This window comes from Ceratosolen solmsi, unplaced genomic scaffold (assembly GCF_000503995.2).
Source record: "Ceratosolen solmsi marchali unplaced genomic scaffold, CerSol_1.0 scaffold7, whole genome shotgun sequence".
Taxonomy (NCBI): Eukaryota; Metazoa; Arthropoda; class Insecta; order Hymenoptera; family Agaonidae; genus Ceratosolen; species Ceratosolen solmsi.
In genome coordinates, this window is record NW_011948413.1 from 5,135,839 (window position 1) to 5,156,050 (window position 20,212).

The 20,212-nt window shown below is 35.5% G+C and overlaps 1 protein-coding gene across 1 annotated transcript in view; it reads left to right on the forward strand.

The window, feature by feature from the left end:
* Positions 1-19,570, forward strand: part of LOC105367382 (RNA-binding protein fusilli) — a 64,658-nt gene extending 45,088 nt beyond the window's left edge. The window contains exons 4-10 of the mRNA XM_011506076.1: positions 6,698-6,787; positions 10,362-10,416; positions 10,645-10,755; positions 16,150-16,420; positions 17,250-17,465; positions 17,710-17,931; positions 18,493-19,570. Coding sequence (XP_011504378.1) covers positions 6,698-6,787; positions 10,362-10,416; positions 10,645-10,755; positions 16,150-16,420; positions 17,250-17,465; positions 17,710-17,931; positions 18,493-19,419 — 1,892 coding nt within the window. The 3' untranslated portion in view covers positions 19,420-19,570. The remainder of the gene's footprint in view (positions 1-6,697; positions 6,788-10,361; positions 10,417-10,644; positions 10,756-16,149; positions 16,421-17,249; positions 17,466-17,709; positions 17,932-18,492) is intronic.
* The last annotated feature ends 642 nt before the right edge of the window (positions 19,571-20,212 follow it).

Consider the following 20,212-nt stretch of genomic DNA (forward strand, 5'->3'; position numbering starts at 1 on the left):
CACCACCACCACCACCACCACCACCACCACCACCACCACCACCACCACCATCACCATCACCATCACCTACCATGACACCATCATCATCACCATGACACCATCATCATCACCATCACCACCGATTCCACTCCGCCTTCACCTCTATATAGTGGTGAGTCACGCCGCCGGAATATCAACGTGGCTTAGCACCTCGAAAAGACGGACCGTAGAAAATTTAATCGCGACTTAGCGCTCGTGCGTGGCTCGTGCAATTAATTTTTTGGAACGGGAGCGACTATTTATCGGAGCAAAACGAGCGATTTCAACCGGGAATTATAGCTGTGGATGATTATAATTCGACCATGTGAATTCGTAAAAATCGCGACATACGCTATCGGCTTCACTTCATCCTTTATTCGTCCTATCGACAGTAGGAGAAATTTGAGAAAATTTTAAAAACCCTTGCGCCCCACTCTCGCTATTCCTTAATCGCCATAATAATATCGTTTGCATTTAAGAATAGCTAATGCTATATTAATATTCATGTCAATCAAACAATTGTTTTCCTATACTGTCTCTTTATATTCTCAAGCTACATATAATATCCTAGTCAATTCATCTGTATGCGCCATGAACTTTTAATGATCCTATTTCTCGTAAATTATCGTAGCAACTTTGTATTAATTTTCGACTAATAATTTAACGCAGGCAGAAAGAAATAATTCTACTTCTCGATTAAAGGTACGCAATAATTTGGCTTCCCAAAGCCAAACTTTAATAATTGATCATAGCTTTCTTATTAAATTTACAAGTGCTACGAGTTTGTAATATTTAGGTTATAAAACTTTTCGTATAAATCAAATTATCAAATTAAAAAATCCTTAAATGAAATTACTCGCGTAAATTAAAGTCGTAAAAACGTGATAGCAACTAATACACTGTTAATAATTTTTACAAGATGGAAATACACATTGTTACAAGGCAGCCTATCAAGACTTACCTAAACTCCTCAAATTTCTACGTCAGCGTTCTACTTCTATTTTGACGTTATGTTTGCATTTAAATATGTGTAATTCTTGAAATTTCAATTCTCACCCAATGCAATAATGTATCATTAAATTAAGAGAATACTTGTATAGACTAGACACATTCGCGCGTTGATTATTTAACTATAATAAAATAATACAATAAGAAGATGAAAAACTTGTAACGATAAGATTCCCCGAGTGTCTCGAGTACTTTGTTCGAGTTTCGAATATATTTGAATATTTCAATTCAATTCATCTATATTGCATAGTAATAATTAAATTAATGCCTGTAATTGGAATAATTGAACTCAATTTAGCTATCAAATTTTTCGTCTACTGGTTAATTTTAAACCGACGAGTACGTATTAAAATATGCAATATATATATATATATATATATATATTAATAATAATAGGTTAGAAATAAATTTGCCACTTTCTACATCATAACCGTATTCATATATGATAATAGTAAGAATTTAAATTTTTCATAAGATTTTTATAAGACAAATGCGAATGAATCATTTACCATTATTCGCATAAGAATGTTGAAAATAGTTATCTACCCAAACAGATAATATAAGTAAATAACTTATATAATTAAATATAGAATGTGTAAGAGGGGGCTCTTTCACGAAATAACAATATAAGCTTATTATATAACGTTTTGTAAATCCTAATTAATAATATCATATATTTATTTTTTTTTTATTCTTAAAACATTCACTCGACTTGCTCCTAAATAAATATTCTTCCTTTTAGTTGAACTGAATAAATTCGTAAATTAAAAATTTAAACCAAACGGTACTTCACCCGATTAAATTTTTCAAGCACCGCGGTATAAATGAGTATTGTCAAGCTGTAGTTACGAGTAGGAAGGTATTTAAATAAACCATCGCCGGCATACAAAGGGAAAATATGTTTAATGTAATGCAGTCGCGCGAAAAATTGTATTTAAATCAGAGAAAAATGAAGAAACTAGCCCATACGAAACGATTACAGCGACATAATTCGTTTAACGCGTTGAGACGCTCCGAAGTTGGATTTTATCGTTAAAAACCGCCGGAACGATTACAAAACTCGTCGACCAGCCCCGAGAGAGCAATAAAGACGATACCATCTAAGAGGCACTAATCAAAACATTGCCCGCGCAATCTTCATTCGGCTCTCCGTCATCTCCGTGGCGCTCGTATCGTTAAGAAAATAACGACCGATTGCCTTTTTCCTCCTTAGCCCCGACGGCCCCAACTACCACGTGAAATCAATCGTGTCGTCAAACTCAATACCTATTACGCCCGTACGGTGAGGGCTCTTCTATCCACTAACCACAATAACATCGACAACGTCAACAACGTCAACAACATCAACAACAATACCAATAACAGAGACAATGACAAATAATGATAATAGTGGTTGCAATAGAAGTAATGCCCTAGGTAGCAAGAGGAAATCTGCTAGACGAGCCGAAACCGGCTAGATACGACCATCATGGCGCGTTTTGTCCCTCCCGGAGCAGAGGCTACGAGGAGCTACGCCGTCGCGTCAACGATTGGCCAACAACAGTGCGTTATCGGTGTTATGGGTGCAGTTTAAAGGTCAGGCCGACGCGAGCGCGATTAACGCGAAGCACCGAGGCGAGCTGAGACAGTCGATCGTTCTTCTCGACGCCGGCTCAGCGCGCTCCAAAAATCTCCCTTATCTCACTCTCGATCGCCGCCCCAATATCCCTCAGTCTCTCCTCCGTGTTTCGCCCCCCCCCCCCCCCCCCCCCCAAATCGACCAACCACTCGAGCATTAATGGATCAGCCGGAGACTGTTGCCGACGGCCATTCTTGGGTTTGGTAAGCCTCTTACTTCCATATAATTTTCACGAAATTGGGCTGCTTAGTGTGACCGATGACGGAGGGTTCGCTCGGGTGGGAGCAATGACGGAGAGGTGGGGGAGGGGAGCATCGGCAGTGACACACTCGAGAAAACGCGCTGCCTAGATGGCTGTACTGTGCGCGGGGAGGGGACGCTTTCAAGCGTGAATAGGGAACATTCTGGTAAGATACTCGCGATATTTACTCTAATCTCAGCTAGTAGATATGTCTCTTTTTCTCTGTATTTGGTAAAAAAACTATTTATTTTCTATCCCATATTTTCGACATTCGCTGTGGCCATATTGTCGTTCGTCGTTCGTCAATACAAATTCCACTCCGTTCGTCCCAGTTCGCATTTGGTTTTTTCATTGCCAGCAGGAACAATTTTTATCAATATAAATTTGCATAAATTGCAATCTTATTGATTTTAGCGGGTTGAAAGTAGAAGACTACATTTAAGAATTGTGTAATTTAGCCGCCAAATTCATGACTGCATAGTTCTTGGCTCAAACTTTTTTTTTTTTTCTGCGTTGACGCATTATTGCGATGCCAAGACCGAAAATTCACGATACTTTCAATTACGTTTATTCTGACCTAAAATAACAAGAATACCAACAAGAATTGCGTAAATTTTACATCCTTCATCGCTTTATTTGATCTATTAACATAAATTACTAAATGACTGAACATACGGAATAAACATGAAAAGTACAAATAAATGCGTATAAATTTAAATTAATAGTTCAATTATTTAAAAATTCGATTGAATTTGAATCTTAAATAACGATTGAACGGAACAGATAATCAATCAATGTATTTTCGTAAGTATCTTTAAAAAAAATTTTATCTAATCATGTGCGACGAATACTCCATCTATGCCTTTAAAATTTTACAAGCCTATAAACTAAAACTTTTAAAGGTTTTAATATTTTCCAAAGTATTGATTAAAAACGAAGAAAATAAACTAGTTTTAAGAATTTATATATACATATATTTTGGATTACCGAAAGTAATTCAAACTTTTGTTTCAAATACAAAATATTAGATACTTTTTTGGAACTATAAATTTAATAATTTTTAAATAAGAAATTGTACGAAAATCATATCAACCAAAACAATCTAATTTTCAATTTTGTATTTATTATTAATGTACTTACAATCAGAATTAAATTTTTGTCTTAAAAAAAACGATAAGAGAAAATAAGGCTCGCAAAAAGCTTGCTGTTATTGTATTTATTCAAAATCACATATTATCATATTATCAGAAAATTAATAAAAATATAAATGAAATATTTGTTACATTAAAGGAAAGGATTAAATAAATTATGACAAATAACTTACTTTAGCAATCAACGCATAAATTGTGTTAAAAGTAATAATACTAGAATAGATAGCGATAATATAATTAGAAATATAAAAATATTAAAATTAATTAAGTATTAATTTGTATTTTCATTACCATCAAGTATTGGGAGATTGTTTGTACTTACTTTGTCTTTTTTCTACAAAAGTCGAAGAATATTTTTAAATGATGGTTTTTTTTTTTTTTTTTTTTTTTTTTTTTTTTTTTTTGTACAATTTTGAGGCTGATATATCAAATTTGAAATCTCTTACAATTTAAAGTTGACCGCTAAATTTTATCGAAACATATTCGTGTAAACCATTTATTTATTTATTTATTTATTCTTAACTGCTTGACGAGATTATTTAATTAACTACATTGACTGGAGCTTTCAAGTAAAAAATATATAAAAAAAAACAGCAGAAATATAATAGTTTTTGTTTTAAGTTCTTCGGATTCTTAAAATTACTTAAAAAAAGCACCAGATAACATGATTTTATTTTATTTGTACAATTTATTCAAATATGTACATAACATATTGTATTAAGTTATTTAAAACAAATCGATTTCTAGATTTGGTAAAGCAATAAAATTGGTTAAAAATAATAAAGGATATAAATTTAACCTAAATTTTTTTTCAACAGAATTCTAACAAAAATGAATAATAATATATATTTTATAACAACAAGATTTGACGTGATTGTTCGATATAATTTATGTATCGTGGATAATAATAATTATATAAAAGAAATATCGAATTTACCATATACCTTTACAATTACAAATTATTACATTAGACAACAATACAATAGAAAAAGTATCACATAAAATTAGCACCAAAGTATGTCACTAATTATTTACATGTGTATTGAAAAGTAAAATTTTTTTCTTCACTTTGTTCAATTAATGAAAATTAACTGCAGGGCATCATGATTCGATTCATAAATTAGAACTGATTCTTATAAGATATCACTACTACTTTTCCGTCTATTCTTTTTCGCATCATTAATTAATGCAGGGAATTTTTATAATAAATTCCAATCATCTTGAGCTTTAAATGCTTTTCTGCGGAATTACACACATTCGAGTCTCTCATAATATGAAACATTAACATATTGCATTAAAAGCTTAAACATAAACTTCGTTGTAAAGAATATATATACAAGGGGAATAAAAATATAAAAATCACGTGTTTGAAACAATGACTCGAAAAATATATTTTTAATATTATTTGTCGAATTTAATGATAATTTAACGAGTAAATGAAATTGTGATTAGATTTTTAGCTCTTAAAACACTTTGATCGACTATATTTACCAGAATTTTTATATTTTTTATAATTCTAGAATAGTTTCTCAGAATGTAAATAGTGTTTTTTTTTTATTTTATTGTTATGTTGTAGTTGATATGAGAATAAGGTTTATCATTTTTATAATGTAAGCTTAGATAATGTTTTTCGAGCTTTTAATTTTTTCCTTCAATTAAAGGATTGGCAATAAATTATAATATATATATATATATATATATAATACATAAACAATTATTTTGAGATACTTATCTATATTAAACTTTTTATAAACTACATATTAGATTAGATTGTAAATGGTATTGACTCTTAGCTTTTCGATACAGCTGAGCTTTCAATTATATATATATATATATATATATATATACACGAACATGAATAGTGTTATGATTATCGTCTAGATTTCTTTTAGTTTACATTAACAGATATATTGATATGTGAGCAATAAATACACCAGTTTTTTTTTTTTTTTTTTAATTTATTTAACTTTAGTAGTAAAAATCTAGAAGAAAATATTATTATAATTGTATGAAACTTTGTAACAATTGACATGTCAATATTGATTGTGGGTAAATGTAAATAAAACTTGCAATATAACCGAAAAGAAGAATATTTTATAAATGTATGTTCTATTTTAATTACTCACAGTTACAAAAATGAGTTATCCAATTTAATTTTTTACTATACAGAGATTGAATATATTTAGATAAACGATTGTCTAGATAATATTATAGTATATATACTGTCAATGGTTAACTCGAACGATAGAAGAATCAAAGGAATAAAAGAGCATTAGCATTCTTAGATATAAAATGCAGCGTCATCAAAGCCATATTTTCTTCCGTATAAATTAATCAAGTATCTAGCTGTCCTTTGAGACGACATGAAATGACAAAGAGTAAGAAGAAGTTAAAAATAAGTGCTGAAGTACATGTAGGATAGGTTGCGAAAAAATGAAATATAAAAATAAATGATAAATATTTAAATAGGAAGGAGCCATATATATTCCAATGCGATTTATGAGTGAACGTTCAATGAATTTACTACTATTTATATTATTATTACAAATGCGTGTATACGTAGACGCCCGTATGTGTGTAAATACATTTAAGTACGTGTAAATATATTCTTATACGTGCTCACGTCTGTAAAGTAGAAAGTCCTTGACTATATGTAATCAGACTATAACCTGCCTCCAGACACGGATAGCGATTATCACGTAAAGGAGATCCAGGACATGATCACCGTAATGCAGAGGATGATAAAGGATGGTAAGAAAAACTAACGAACAGACCACTCGTCGTTATTTTAGATTTCATTAAGAATCAGAATATTATATGTGCGTTATGTTGGCGCCACTTGATTAGCGGCCGTCGTTCGCCAGTTCGGCTAAAAAAGCCCAATAGATAACGAGAAAAACGAGTAGAATTTATAGTTGGATTGCGATTACTTAATCGATCAGCCGATCGATAAAAATCTTCCACTATGAGTAATAATGCTCCCTGGGCCTCGCTCGAGCATCTCCCTGACATGTGGACTCGAGATGGCATGTGCGAGTGCCTCCCGATGACAAAAAAAAAACTCTTTTAACAGATATAGAATTTATTAACGTAGGACTGTACATGTTTTTCCTCGCCCGTAGATGCGATCGAACATTGCGCGATGCATTATTATGCCCGAGAACGGTAACGCGCATCTATCAGTACGTTAAGGAGCAGAATTTTCTAAAAGCATTTTGAATATTGTACTTTCGGGATGGCTGTAAATATTATATAAACTCGTTATATCATAATATATTATAATCGAGCTTGATTTAAGATAACGCTAGCTTTATCATTATATGCTAATATAATTGAAGGTCGTGTCGTGTCGTGTGGTGCTACTATCAGTGCTACTGCCGTGGCACATTTTAAGAGAGAAAAAAAAACGAATCTTTACATTATAAATTTTTGACAACGATTGGTCTCTGTCATTTTCGTTTCTAATGAATATATCAATTACAGTATATCGATTTTCGTTGCTTTGGTGTTTATTAAGTTGGTAAAATCAATTCTTTGTTCAAATCAAGTGTTTATATAAAATTAATTAATTATATAATTATATAATTAAGACGAAAATAACAACCTAAAAATATTTTTGAAGATGAAAATCGTACTTTAATATTGTTATTTGAAAACCTATTATTGGGTATTGTATATAATGATTGAAATACCAAATCGATAAACTCGTACAATACATTTCGTTAATGTACTTTCAGTTAAAAATTCGATAGATAATAGATTTTAAAATAAAGTCTATATCATTTACTTTAATCATCTCTTATTATACGCTTATAGCTGTGAATAACAATCATTAATAATATTTTTAATTTATTAAATATTTGAAATTAATTAATTAATTAAAGTCAACAACGAATTAACGTTAAATGAACGTGGCATGAGTTTCGTGGTGTAGATTTCGTCGGTATCAGAGAGTAGGAGAGAGACAGCTTTAAGTCTAATTAACGTGGCTAATTAGGAGTTACAGCACATCACTTTATCGATGATATAGTTACTTTGGAATGTCATATGTTGATATAATGTTTGTCACTTCGTTATCACGCTAATATTTTTACGAAGCCGAAAAATAATCGATCATTTGAGTTCGCGGTAAAGCTCGGCGATATTGAGCATAATTTAGATGCATTTTGCCATACTGTAGTTGCATGAATATTCATATTTTCTCGTGTAATTCTTATCCAGCCAGTGGTGCTCAAATTGATCGATCGGTTAATAACACTTGTGCACGTCATCCATTACTATACGTAGACAAGACTGTGCTTTTAGAATGAAATCATCTTTGTTATCAAATAATAACTTTCTCTCTGTACATAAACATAATTTATTAAATAAGTGTGTGTGCGTGTGCGTGTGCGTGTGCGTGTGCGTGCGTGTGTGTGTGTACTTACTATTGATAAGTTCAATAGATGTGTTAACTAGAAGGCAATTTATATTCTTTAAAAGGTTCGATCAAAAACAAAGAAAAAACTTCCTAGAAACAAATATAATACAACGGGATGTTGATAATTTCAAGAATAATTCATCTAAATGTAAAAGAAATTTTAAAGTTTCGGCTAACTTTGAATCTATAAATTTCACTTACATTTATAATGTATTTTCATTATTAATTTTAAAAACCTTTTTTTCCATTTATTTCATTAGAACGAATTTTTCAATAATTTATCAACTTCATCGTTGAGTTTCATGCCTCTTTATAAAATTTAGAAAATCTAGTGCCGTAAACGTAAATAATTACGATTACTATAGGAGGATAAAGTTTCATTCTCTTAATTGATATTGGAAAATTTGTTGCCAAAAGCGGTTGGTTTTTAATAAATAATAAAATATTTTTACAAAAGTTTTTATCATTAAACGTCTAGGGTCGCAGTTATTGTCGTATAACAGGTTCAATCATAATTGTACGATCATAATCTTCTTGTGCCGAGTGTAAAAATGTAAAAGTCCATACGATGTATGGCGGTATCGTCCGTCGCTTTAAAACGGAAATGACGATGAAGCGTCTGATAAAATAGGGGTAGAAAAAATCTTTGAAGCAATACCGGGAAAGAAGCCACTGGCATTTAATTTAACTTATACTTGAATGCGGATTGGCAATAAGTGCGTGAATGAGCGAAGATAATAGAGCGACGAGTGCTAGTATTGAAATTTCTCGTTGAATCGTGTAGATTGCGCCTTAAAGCGATAATAAATCCGGATCCGCGATAGCGCGTGAATCGCGAGATCGAAATTGCACGGAAAACGAACGTTCGAATATCTGTCGACGCAAGAGCTCGCGCTATTCTGCTCTGGCCACCGTCACCGTCACCCTCACCGTTACCGACACCGACACCGTCACTGTAACCGTCACCGTCACCGTCACCGTCACCGTCACCGTAAACGACTCCGTCGGAGCCGTACCGTCGGCGCTAGCGTCATCTTCGCCGTTATCCTTACCATCGCCGCGACCGTCATCTACATCGTCATGATTACCGTCATCGTCGCCGTCACCTTTATCGTCACCGTCCCCTGGCAAAACTGCTGCGGCCGGCAATTCCTTAGGTCGCAGTGAAGAGAAGGAGGGACCACGGCCTTCTGCTGCATCGGCAAATTGGACGCCTCGAGCGTCGCCTCGAGCGTCGCCTCGGGACCCCATCGGCAGCGCCGACCTCCCGCCCGACACAGGATGAGGGGTGTAAGGTTACCGGGTGTCGTGCTGCCGGCGCATTCCGGCGATTGCCTCGAGTGCGCAGTTGCATGCGTACGTCCGATCGCGAGATCCCTGGGCCCAGGGGCTGACGCGGCAATGGGAAAAGTCGCCTTGATCAGGTTCCTGCGCGCTCTTCTTCTCAAGCTCGTGTCCACTATCTGTGTTAAGATCTTGATTACGCTGCTCAAGCGACTCTAATGCCGGACGACCTCGAGAGGAAGCCAAAGCACGCACCTGCCCACGAGCTCTAGCATACCTAGCTTGTATCTCATCCTTATTCATTTTCTTTTTCATTTTCTATTTCTTTTACTTTTAATTTTTCCTTGACTATTTCGCGAACGATTTACCGAGCAAGTACTCTTCGTCTCGTTCGGCACCTTGTTAAATTAATCTCAGTCGCGATACGAAAAGGGTTGCAAAGAGGACGAACGTGGATGGGACGCATTGTTTAATGAAGCTTGATAATGCCAATGTTTTTCTTCTATCTGCGAGAAGACGATTGGTACCAATGGCGCTACTTGGTTTTGCCCGATGAATACGCGAACCTAGGTACAATTGCCTGTATCGCATTCTCACGTCAATGTGTATTTCTCGTTTCAGGACACGTCTTTGAGAATCCGGAAGCCGTTAATCTTGTACTTGAGCCTGGTATATGGTAAGATTCTTAATTATAATAAAATATAATCAATTTTAAGCTTTTTTTTTTTTTTTTTTTTTTTCATAACCCTTGGTAGCGTAAGACGTACTATCAGTTACGCGACGTTTGAATTAAATCATTAGATACGCGCGATTAACAAACAAACGGAAAAGAAAATCCCGAGCCGATTAATGTATTGTGTGTTCGTTCCATTTACGACGACTAATAATAATCTTAATATTGTAGCTCGAAAGATGAGAAAGTAGACAACTACTGCGTTGTAAGAGCACGAGGACTTCCCTGGCAATCGTCTGACCAAGACGTCGCAAAATTCTTCCGTGGACTGAATGTGGCAAAGTGAGTTGTTTTAATAAGATTCGTTAGATAATGAGAATTTCTATAACGATTATCGAAATTTTGAATTAAAATATTAATATAAAATTATCCAGATCTCGAATTAGTATATAATAAAGCACCGACTTAATTTGATATTTCAATGTGTTTGACAATATTATAATGCAATATTTAATAGATATTCTCTAACATTATGATGTCGTTTTCATGTGCAAGCATTTGGATTGGTTCACTGACAGGTAAAAGATAATTAAGCGTTTTATTAAGTGAGCTTAAGAGAGTTAGAAAGTTGTTACGTTTATTCAGTACACATAATAGTTGCATCTTGCACTTTTCACCTTTATTTTTCCTTTAATTTTCCTTTAATTTTCATGTGCGTATTATACTGCTAAATTATCATAGTGTCAATGTCAACCGAATATGAATATAAAAATATCGGATGCTTTTTCATTAATTTTTTTTTTTTTTTTTTTTTTTTTTTTTTTTAATTTTACATTTTTAAATTTAGACTTTGTCTTTCGCAATAATAGTAGAGAGCATCTTAATATATTTGTATTTTAAAAACTTAACAATCGTAATAGTAGGCACCTTATGTAATTGGAGTTGGCCCCATAACGTATTTATTACACAGCTGTCATAAGAACGTATTCCTAAAAATTCATGTCCTAACCGTGATATTGACGTCATTTGATTTTTTCAAACGATTTGCCTCGAAAACGCAAGAAGAAATTAAGACTAAAGCTAAATACTCGTAAATACGTAGATGATTTTCACGAGCTCGTAATCGATTGGAAGAAAAACTTAAACAAGTTTACGCATTAATAGAGTAATGCGGTTAGTGCTAGACGACGAAGTACTTAGGGCCGTCTAACGATTACACTTTACTTAATATCTCACAGCTTTCACGATATTTTGATATCCGTATATTCTCTTATCATTCGCCGAATTCGACGGATCACTCACCGGTCATATCTGCTGTACAACCGGTACGCCGAACGTCTTTTATTTCCCTTCGAATGGAGCTTCGGGAGTTTCGAACTTTGTCGATCGACACTTTACGGCCTCCCCACTACTACTTTCCCGTGCACGTATGCTCGTCTACGAGTTGACATTATTACTGCCTGGCTAATCAGACCCTTAGGGTCTATCGCGAATGCTCCGCGGCGGCTACGTCTCAATGGCAGTCGTTAAGGACAAATTGCCTTCTGCCAAGCAGCCGTGTTATTTAAAGATATTGGGCAATGAGCCTTTGTCAACGAGCCGCTTTCGCTTCACGATCATATCAAATATATGAAATGGAGAAACTACCGATGGGGCGGATAAAAATTGCTTTGGCTTTACATTTTTAGGATATTTCAAATCCTTCTCCCCGCGTTTGGGTTTACCGCACGAGTATCGTTATGCACTCATTACTATCGCTATGTATATTTCCTCGATAATCGTCAGCGTGTTTCCTCGCTAAAAGTGTCTTTCCGTATTTGCTCCCTCGACCTTTAATCGTTTTCAAGAAATTCGAATGCTCGTTACCCGCAAATTTACATAGCGAAAAGGTGACGTTAATTCAATTGTACATTTGAGCAATGCCAATAAGACCGATATTATTTTTACCTCGAGTCATAATTTTAGGCCATTTCGTGGAAAGCCATATAAACGTTTGACAATCTGAAGTAAAAATATTCTAGTGTAATTGTCAATGCATGTAATTAAATGGCTATTATTGTAAATAAGCTATTTTACTGCATTTTTTTTTTTTTTTTTTTTTTAAACAACCGATTGTACATACACTCGATAAACAACTAACACTACATGTACGAATGTGTTATTGAAACATTTTAAACCATATTCATTAGTTTATATCTTATGTCAAAAATGCATAAATTTCCCGTTAATGTTTAAAAATACGTATAAAATATTTCTTTATAGCAATTATTGTCGTATTTATGACTTATGGTAAAAATTATCCTATAAAAGAAAATAAATGTTTCGCTATAAGATTTTCATAAGTCTTGGCTATCACGAAGAAATTTATATAAATTAATAAGATAGATGATAAATTATTAACTTGTATTTAGTATTTTGTGAGCTGTTAAGAATGTCTTCGACAAATATATTTATACAGCTTTCGTGGATATAATACTAAACAATAAATATATTTGAATGAAAATTTATTTGTAAATATTTATAAATATTAATTGAATGTTTTCTCATTTTAACTTGAAAATACAAGCAGTTGGTGACATTTAAAAAGTTTAATTCATTAGTAAAATATTTTAAACGTAAACATCAATTCACAAGCATTCTTATGGTATTGGCCATTTATTTATTTAATGATTATTTCATAACTAAAAATTAGTGTATGGTTAATTTATGTGAATGATTTATTTTTATTTTTGTACATTGTCATTGCTTTAGAAAATAATACAAAAGATGTTTCGTGTATAATGTAATTATTTTTTTACCGAGTTACAACTAATCATTAATAAATCCTCTGATTTATTAAATATTTTATATAAATTTTAATTCCGTGTATTAATGTAAATTGCTTGGAATGTTTAATTCGCCACTAAATGCTTTTGCCACTTTATGCATACGGCACGTCAAGTATTCCGTTCTTACCAGTCGTTATAAGCATTTCTTTAATCCACTTTGAATTAACTTCAAGGTAAAATTTACAGTGACTGTACTAGTTATCGCTATATTTATTATGCCGTCTGGTAAAATTTATCGTGACATGTAATTCTTTCCATATAAACAACAGACAATTGTAGAAAAACTTACACACAAAGTAATCTAAACATATTTAATGCCTCCCATATTGTAAATCTAATTTTTGGAATTTATTTTAATACATACATTTTTGTATCAGTGCAGATAAAACTTCATTATATCATTGATTATTACTAAAAATTATTTATAAATATCAACAATTAAATGTTGACTTCATAAATAATAAATAATTAACAAAAAAAAAAAAAAAAAAAAAAAAAAAAAAAAAAAAAAAAAAAAAAACGTATAAATTCTTAAATTAATTTGTTACTGTACACTATATATTGTTTATTTATCCTATTTCGGGAAAATTCTTTACATAACTATCTATTAATAATATAGGAAAATATTCATTATGAAGAAGTTATTCCGTCATATTTGATATTAATAAATCTTAAAGTTTTACCTGATAGTTATATTAGTCATGTATTAGTTAATAATGAAGATTCCAATTAGCGATCTCTGACAATACTTTTTCCATCATATTTTAAATTTGTGTGTATTTTATTATGTATACTTTGAAAAAAGATTTTTCTATTACGAATTACAGATCATGATTAATTTATTGTGAATGAATAAAGAAAATATATAAAGCAATTAAAAATGTTGAGGTATTTGTTATTATTTAATTTTTTTTTTTTTTTAAGTTTATGTATAAATGCATAAATGAGTTTCATTAAATTTCATAGATATTGTAGCGTTAATTATTTAGTTTACAGAGTCTTGGAGCATAATTGTGTTTTTTTTTTTAATTTTTTTTTTTTTTTTTTATACTACTGTTCGATGATAATGATATGTTATAGAAATATTTAGAGGCATGAATTTGGAGAATGACAGATTACCAAAAATTAGCCAAATTCATGAATATCGAACTGTTTCTTGTTAATAAAACTATTTGTTTTACTAAATTATCGAACTGGTATCGAGTTATTACGACAGTAAATTTTGCTACATTGCTCCATCATCGGATTTATTATTATAATTGGTTATTCATTATCGAAGGCTAATGATAAACTATTTTAACTCATTTACTTTTTATTCTTTTTATATTCTATTCTTATTTTGAATGATGTTTTAAAAAGTTTCCTTATCTGACACATGATGAATAGTATGAAGGATAGTATAGTACCTCCTAAGTCGCCTTACATTTCATGTGTTTTTCCTATTGCATTTTTTTTTTTTATTTTTATTTAAGAAAATAGCGATTTATAAAATTTAACGTAAAAGACGAGGTATTCCCATAGCTTATAAATGTATGATTGATTGTATATTGGCATTTAAAAAAGCATAATAACATTGTTATTTACGATTATGCAGAAAAACATGTATAAAATAACAATACACTGTTTATAGTATTTCGTAAATATTGCTTATCTTAATTATCGAAATAAGTTAAAAAAAAAAGTTGCAAAAACCCTTTTTTTTTTTTTTTTTTTTTTTTTTTTTTTTTTTAAGGAAAAAAAAATATATGTGTATATATATATATGTATGTATATGTGTATATATGTATATTCTTTTATTTCTATTATTTTTAATTGAACTCCAATTGTAGGCTTCTTAACTATTGCATATATATAATAATAACCTAACCGATAATTCCTTTAATAATTCAAGCTTTACAATAATTATAAACTAATTACTTTTCATATTAAATCTCGGACGTTTTCGAACTTTTCAATTATAAAATTAAAATTTGAACACTGGTTCATTCGCGATATTACGCTTTGCTATGAATATGTACGTTAGCGTCTTGTTACCTTAATGTTGTTAATTTATGGCATTGCATACATTGCGGCGTAATAGAAAATTATTCGAATATAATTGGAAAGCGCGGGAGGTTAAAATTTTCTTTCAACATATACTATTTAACGGTTATTATCGATTCTATTCCATTCTTTAATTCCGGGCATTACCATAAAATGAATCTTGCACAATCGTTGACAATCGATACATACATGTAGATGAAGAATTTTAATTGTACACTCGATAAGTTAAAATAGCTGTGCAATACATTTTATGCGAATGTAACAAGACAATGCAAGTGGCTGTCCTAATCGTTGAAATAAATTCAGAGGCTATTAATGTTGAGTATTCATTGTTTATGCGATCGATCTAAAGAGCTTTTGTCCACTTTTGTTCCAGTAGTAGTGGCTCAACAATACAGCATACAATGTATCGTCAGCATGATTAATAGACTAATTTAAGCGTTGAACGTTAAATTTTTCTCTCCGCATTATTCGAAAGTTTGTGACTTTATTTAAATAAAGGCCTCATCTCGTGTTGATATCGATTCAGCTCTAGGCTCAATTCCCGCCACTAAATGCTTTCCCATTACCGTAGGCGCAATAACTTTTGTATATGGAAGTTTATTAGTTCGCAAATTGAAGTTGCGGGCAGCTCGCGCGGGCAATTCACATTTATCGCGCGGGTATAAAAAGGGTCGACGAGCGCGCGAATAAATTAAGAAATAGTCGGCAAAATAAAACGGCCGAATAATAAATAAACGTTAATAAAGCGGCGGTGAAATTTGGCGCGCCACGCCGGAATGGCGAGCGTTGTGAAAGCGAGGAGTTGGCTGGAAAATTGCCGATTAAGCTAAAAAAACTATGTGGTTTTGTCGCTTTGGCGTAGGGGCGGCGTCGCTCTGTGTCTGAGCTCGCAAGGCAGGCGCAACGGCGAGGCACTGGTACGTTTCGTTAGCAAGGAGCACAGGGACATGGCGCTCAAGAGGCACAAGCACCACATTGGCCAGCGCTACATCGAGGTCTACAAGGCCTTGGGCGAGGACTTTGTCTCCGTCGCCGGTGGCACCAACGGCGAAGCCCACGCCTTCCTGTCCCGCGGCGCCCAGGTCATCGTCAGAATGCGCGGGCTTCCCTACGACTGCAGCGCCAAGCAAGTGGTAAGGCCGCCTTAACGTCAATAATCCTGTCCTTATCCTCAGTGGCTATCATAGCCACCTGAGCTTCGGAAACCCGCGCTCCTACCGTCCACAGAGCCGGACGCTAACGACAATGGCCACCGACCTTATCGCTCCGTTGTTTATCTTCGCCTTGGCTCGACAATGCCGGTGCATTTTTTTTTTTGTTTTCCTTTTTTTGTTTTGTGGTTTTTCCCCTTTTTTTTATTGCTTTTCTTTGCTTTTCTTTGTTTTTTTTTTCTTTGTTTTTTTTTTTTTTTTTTGTTTTTTATTGCTTTTTTTGTTCCCCTCACTCGTAATGGATTGCGGTCGGTGCGAGCTTCGGAGATCCGCTCGACCAGACGACTCGTATACGGCAAAGTCAATTTTGTCGGGCCGCGGATACGCGCGATACAGCTCAACGTGTCGGGAACGACAAGGAGGAAGAAGAGGAGGAGGCATTGATGGTCGGCTTGCGCAACGCTCGAATGAAATTTGCCGAAAAGGTGGGCCGTGAAATTCCTTGGTTAAACACTTACCGCGGTATAGTTGCGCAAGGCGCCCGTGCGCCGGCCCATGGATGAATTTTTATTTTGCTGTGAAAGCTGAATGTAACGGGGTGATGGTAGGCGATGGTAAGCGATGATGACACGTAGATTATGCAAATAATTATGGGGCCTCGTCGAATGCCTCGTCGAATGCCTCGTTAATACAAGCCGCTAGGCGAAGATCGTCCCCAAAACAAATTCACGTATATGCAAAACGACGCATGGCCTCGGCCATCAATATATTTATTATCCATTACACCAGCTTCAAATTCACCACGTTCTAGTTGGAGTTCTTTTTGTCGGGACAAAAACCGTGTCAAGTGCTGGACGGTGAGGATGGCGTTTTATTCGTTAAGAAGACCGATGGACGGGCAACGGGCGACGCGTTCGTACTCTTTACTAAAGAAGAAGATGCGGAAAAGGCTTTAAGCAAGCACAGAGACTGCATCGGCAACAGATATATCGAATTGTTCCGGAGCACAACGGCAGAAGTGCAGCAGGTAAAGTCATCGATTCGGCCTATCCACTTGTGACAATGTCCAGGTAGAAACGATAGTTTCCTTTTTTCCTCCCAAATTCGGCGCTAAAAGCCAAGATCTGCCAAGTTCCACTATAAGCATTACAGGCGTTAGCATATACGTAGTGTAACTTCACACGGAGAGAAAATGAAATTTTTCGTTATGCCTTGTGGCCGATGGTGCAAAAGTTTGATAATCCGCTTCCTTGACCACGCTTTTCTTTTAGGTTTTGAATCGAGTGAGCGATATAAAACCCTTCGAAAGACCAATACTGCCACCCCTGTCCTCTATTCTTCCGCAACGCTACATCACCTCTGGTACTCGCAAGGATTGCGTACGCCTCAGAGGACTTCCTTACGAAGCACTCGTCGAGCATATCCTCGAGTTTATGGGCGAACACTCGAAAAACATCGAGTATCAAGGCGTCCACATGGTTTACAATGCTCAGGTATATATAAAAAGAATCAAATCAATTTAATTTTACATAATATTGTTTGATTAAGCATAATATTCTGGTTAAACCGGGCAGAGAATAATAATAATGATAATAATGATAATAATAATGATAATAATGATAATAATGATAATAATAATAATAATAATAATAATGATTAAATAAATTCAATATCAGTGGTGAATATGAATAATGCCTTATTCGACGAAAACGAGTAGATTTGTAATATTAAATGTTTGCTCGACTTAAGTTCTCCGACTTTTATTATGAACTACGGTACAATTGGGCTCTTTTATTTCAAATCCATGGAGTCTATGGAGTTTAACGAAGTTCATTCTTACCACGCCGCGACAGATATTTCATGCCTTCTATGAGATTATTACCAAGCGAATTAATTAAGGCTCTCACAGTCCCGTTACGCGTCACATTCGTTCACTTAATTAATCGAAGGAGGCGTTGCGCGAGTCCACGTACATCGCGCGCTTCTAAAGTGTCGGGTTAAGTAGTGGGTGGGATCGAGCACAATTTAAACGCTCTTATCTTCCGATTGGACAGGGTCAACCCTCGGGCGAAGCCTTTATCCAGATGAACAGCGAGGGTGCGGCATACGCATGCGCCTCGCAGCGCCACCACCGTTACATGATATTCGGCAAGAAGCAGCGCTACATCGAGGTCTTCCAGTGCAGCGGCGAAGACATGAATCTGGTGTTGACGGGTGCTCCGCTACCGGGTAAGGCTCTGCTCTCACCCGGCCCACTAGCCGCCGCCGCGGCCGCCGGTGCCGCGCCAAACCCCGGTCCCCCCACCCAGGCCCAGGTTCCCGTACCCGCTCCCCAACCCGCGGCACCCCTCTGGGACATCCACGCGTTCGTGCAGGCCCAGGCCCAGGCGCACGTGCAGGCACAAGCCCAGGCTCAGGCGCAGGTCCAGGCCCAAGCGCAGGTTCAGGCCGCGCAGGCCCAGGCCCTGAGAAATCAGGACCTCTGGCTCATGGCCCTCGCCTCTAACGGTCCCAACCCCAATCCCTCCCCGACCTCGCCCAATACCACCACCAAGGCCCTCGCCCTCCCCTCGAGCGTCCCACAGCACCATCATCCCCAGCACCACCCGCACCATCATCCTACCCTCACTGCAGCCTACAGCCACGAGCAGCAACTCCATGCCCAGGCGGTCGCCCAGCACGCTGCTGCCGCCAACTCCGCGCCCCTCCTCTTCTTTAACGTGCCCTCGCACAGAATACCCATACTTCGGACGCATGCCCCGCCCGGCTTCATGGCACCGCCCATCATCCCGGGCGCTCCCATCAACCCCGCGGCTCTCCTGGGTCTCAAGCGTTCCTGGGAGTCGGCCTTTCCCGCGGAGACCGCCGCTGTAGCGACTAAACGCACCACCTGGCAGACACCCGCGGCGGCCTTCCACGCGTCCGCCCAGACCGCCGCTCCGGGTCTCGCCTATCCCGCCCAGTTCTTCCCACAGATTTAGAACTCCGAGGGGAAAAAGCCTCGAACCCTTATCGTCCTCGAAACTCCTGGCGAACCCGCTTCTTCTTCATCTTCTTTCACTTATTCGTCTCGCGGCATCCTTGCGACTCCTTACGGCCACCACATGGATCGGCGTGGGCTCGCTTGCCCAATTACCGATCACGTGGCCTTGTCGCAAGCTGCCTCAAGAGCCCAATTCAAAGTTAAGGTGAAGTCATGATTTTCAATTTAGAATTTTCGCTAATGACGCAAACATTGTCGTTTATCAGCTGCTGTCACGCTCCTATTGGTTGGCGAAATATACGCAGGGAATACGTGTCTATCGATGCATTAGGCACGTAACAATAACGACGAAGTCAACTTGTAGAATTCAGTTGTAGATAATAATGAATTACGACACGATTATAAGCAAGTCGATTTTGATTGGCGTCCGAATAAAATTCATCTTTTCTCTTGTCACCGATGTCTCCTCAAACATATGGTTCTGAAGAAACCAAATTTATCATTGTTATTGTACTTAACAAAAACAAACAAACAAAACAAAACAAAACAAAACAAAAAAAAACAACAAAAAAAGAAAACAAAAAAAGTACTGAAAGCTTGAATCAGCCAAGTCCTTATAATAATATGCAACATGATGAAATATTTTGTCTATCCGAGAATATTGATTTTGTTCGTACTTATATTTCATTATTTCGGCATACAAAATCTTTTTGCATTGGGTTTGTAGTTAAGCCAATGGTTAGGGTAATTGATATTCTGTTTAATATTATCATGTTCGTAATTATATTATA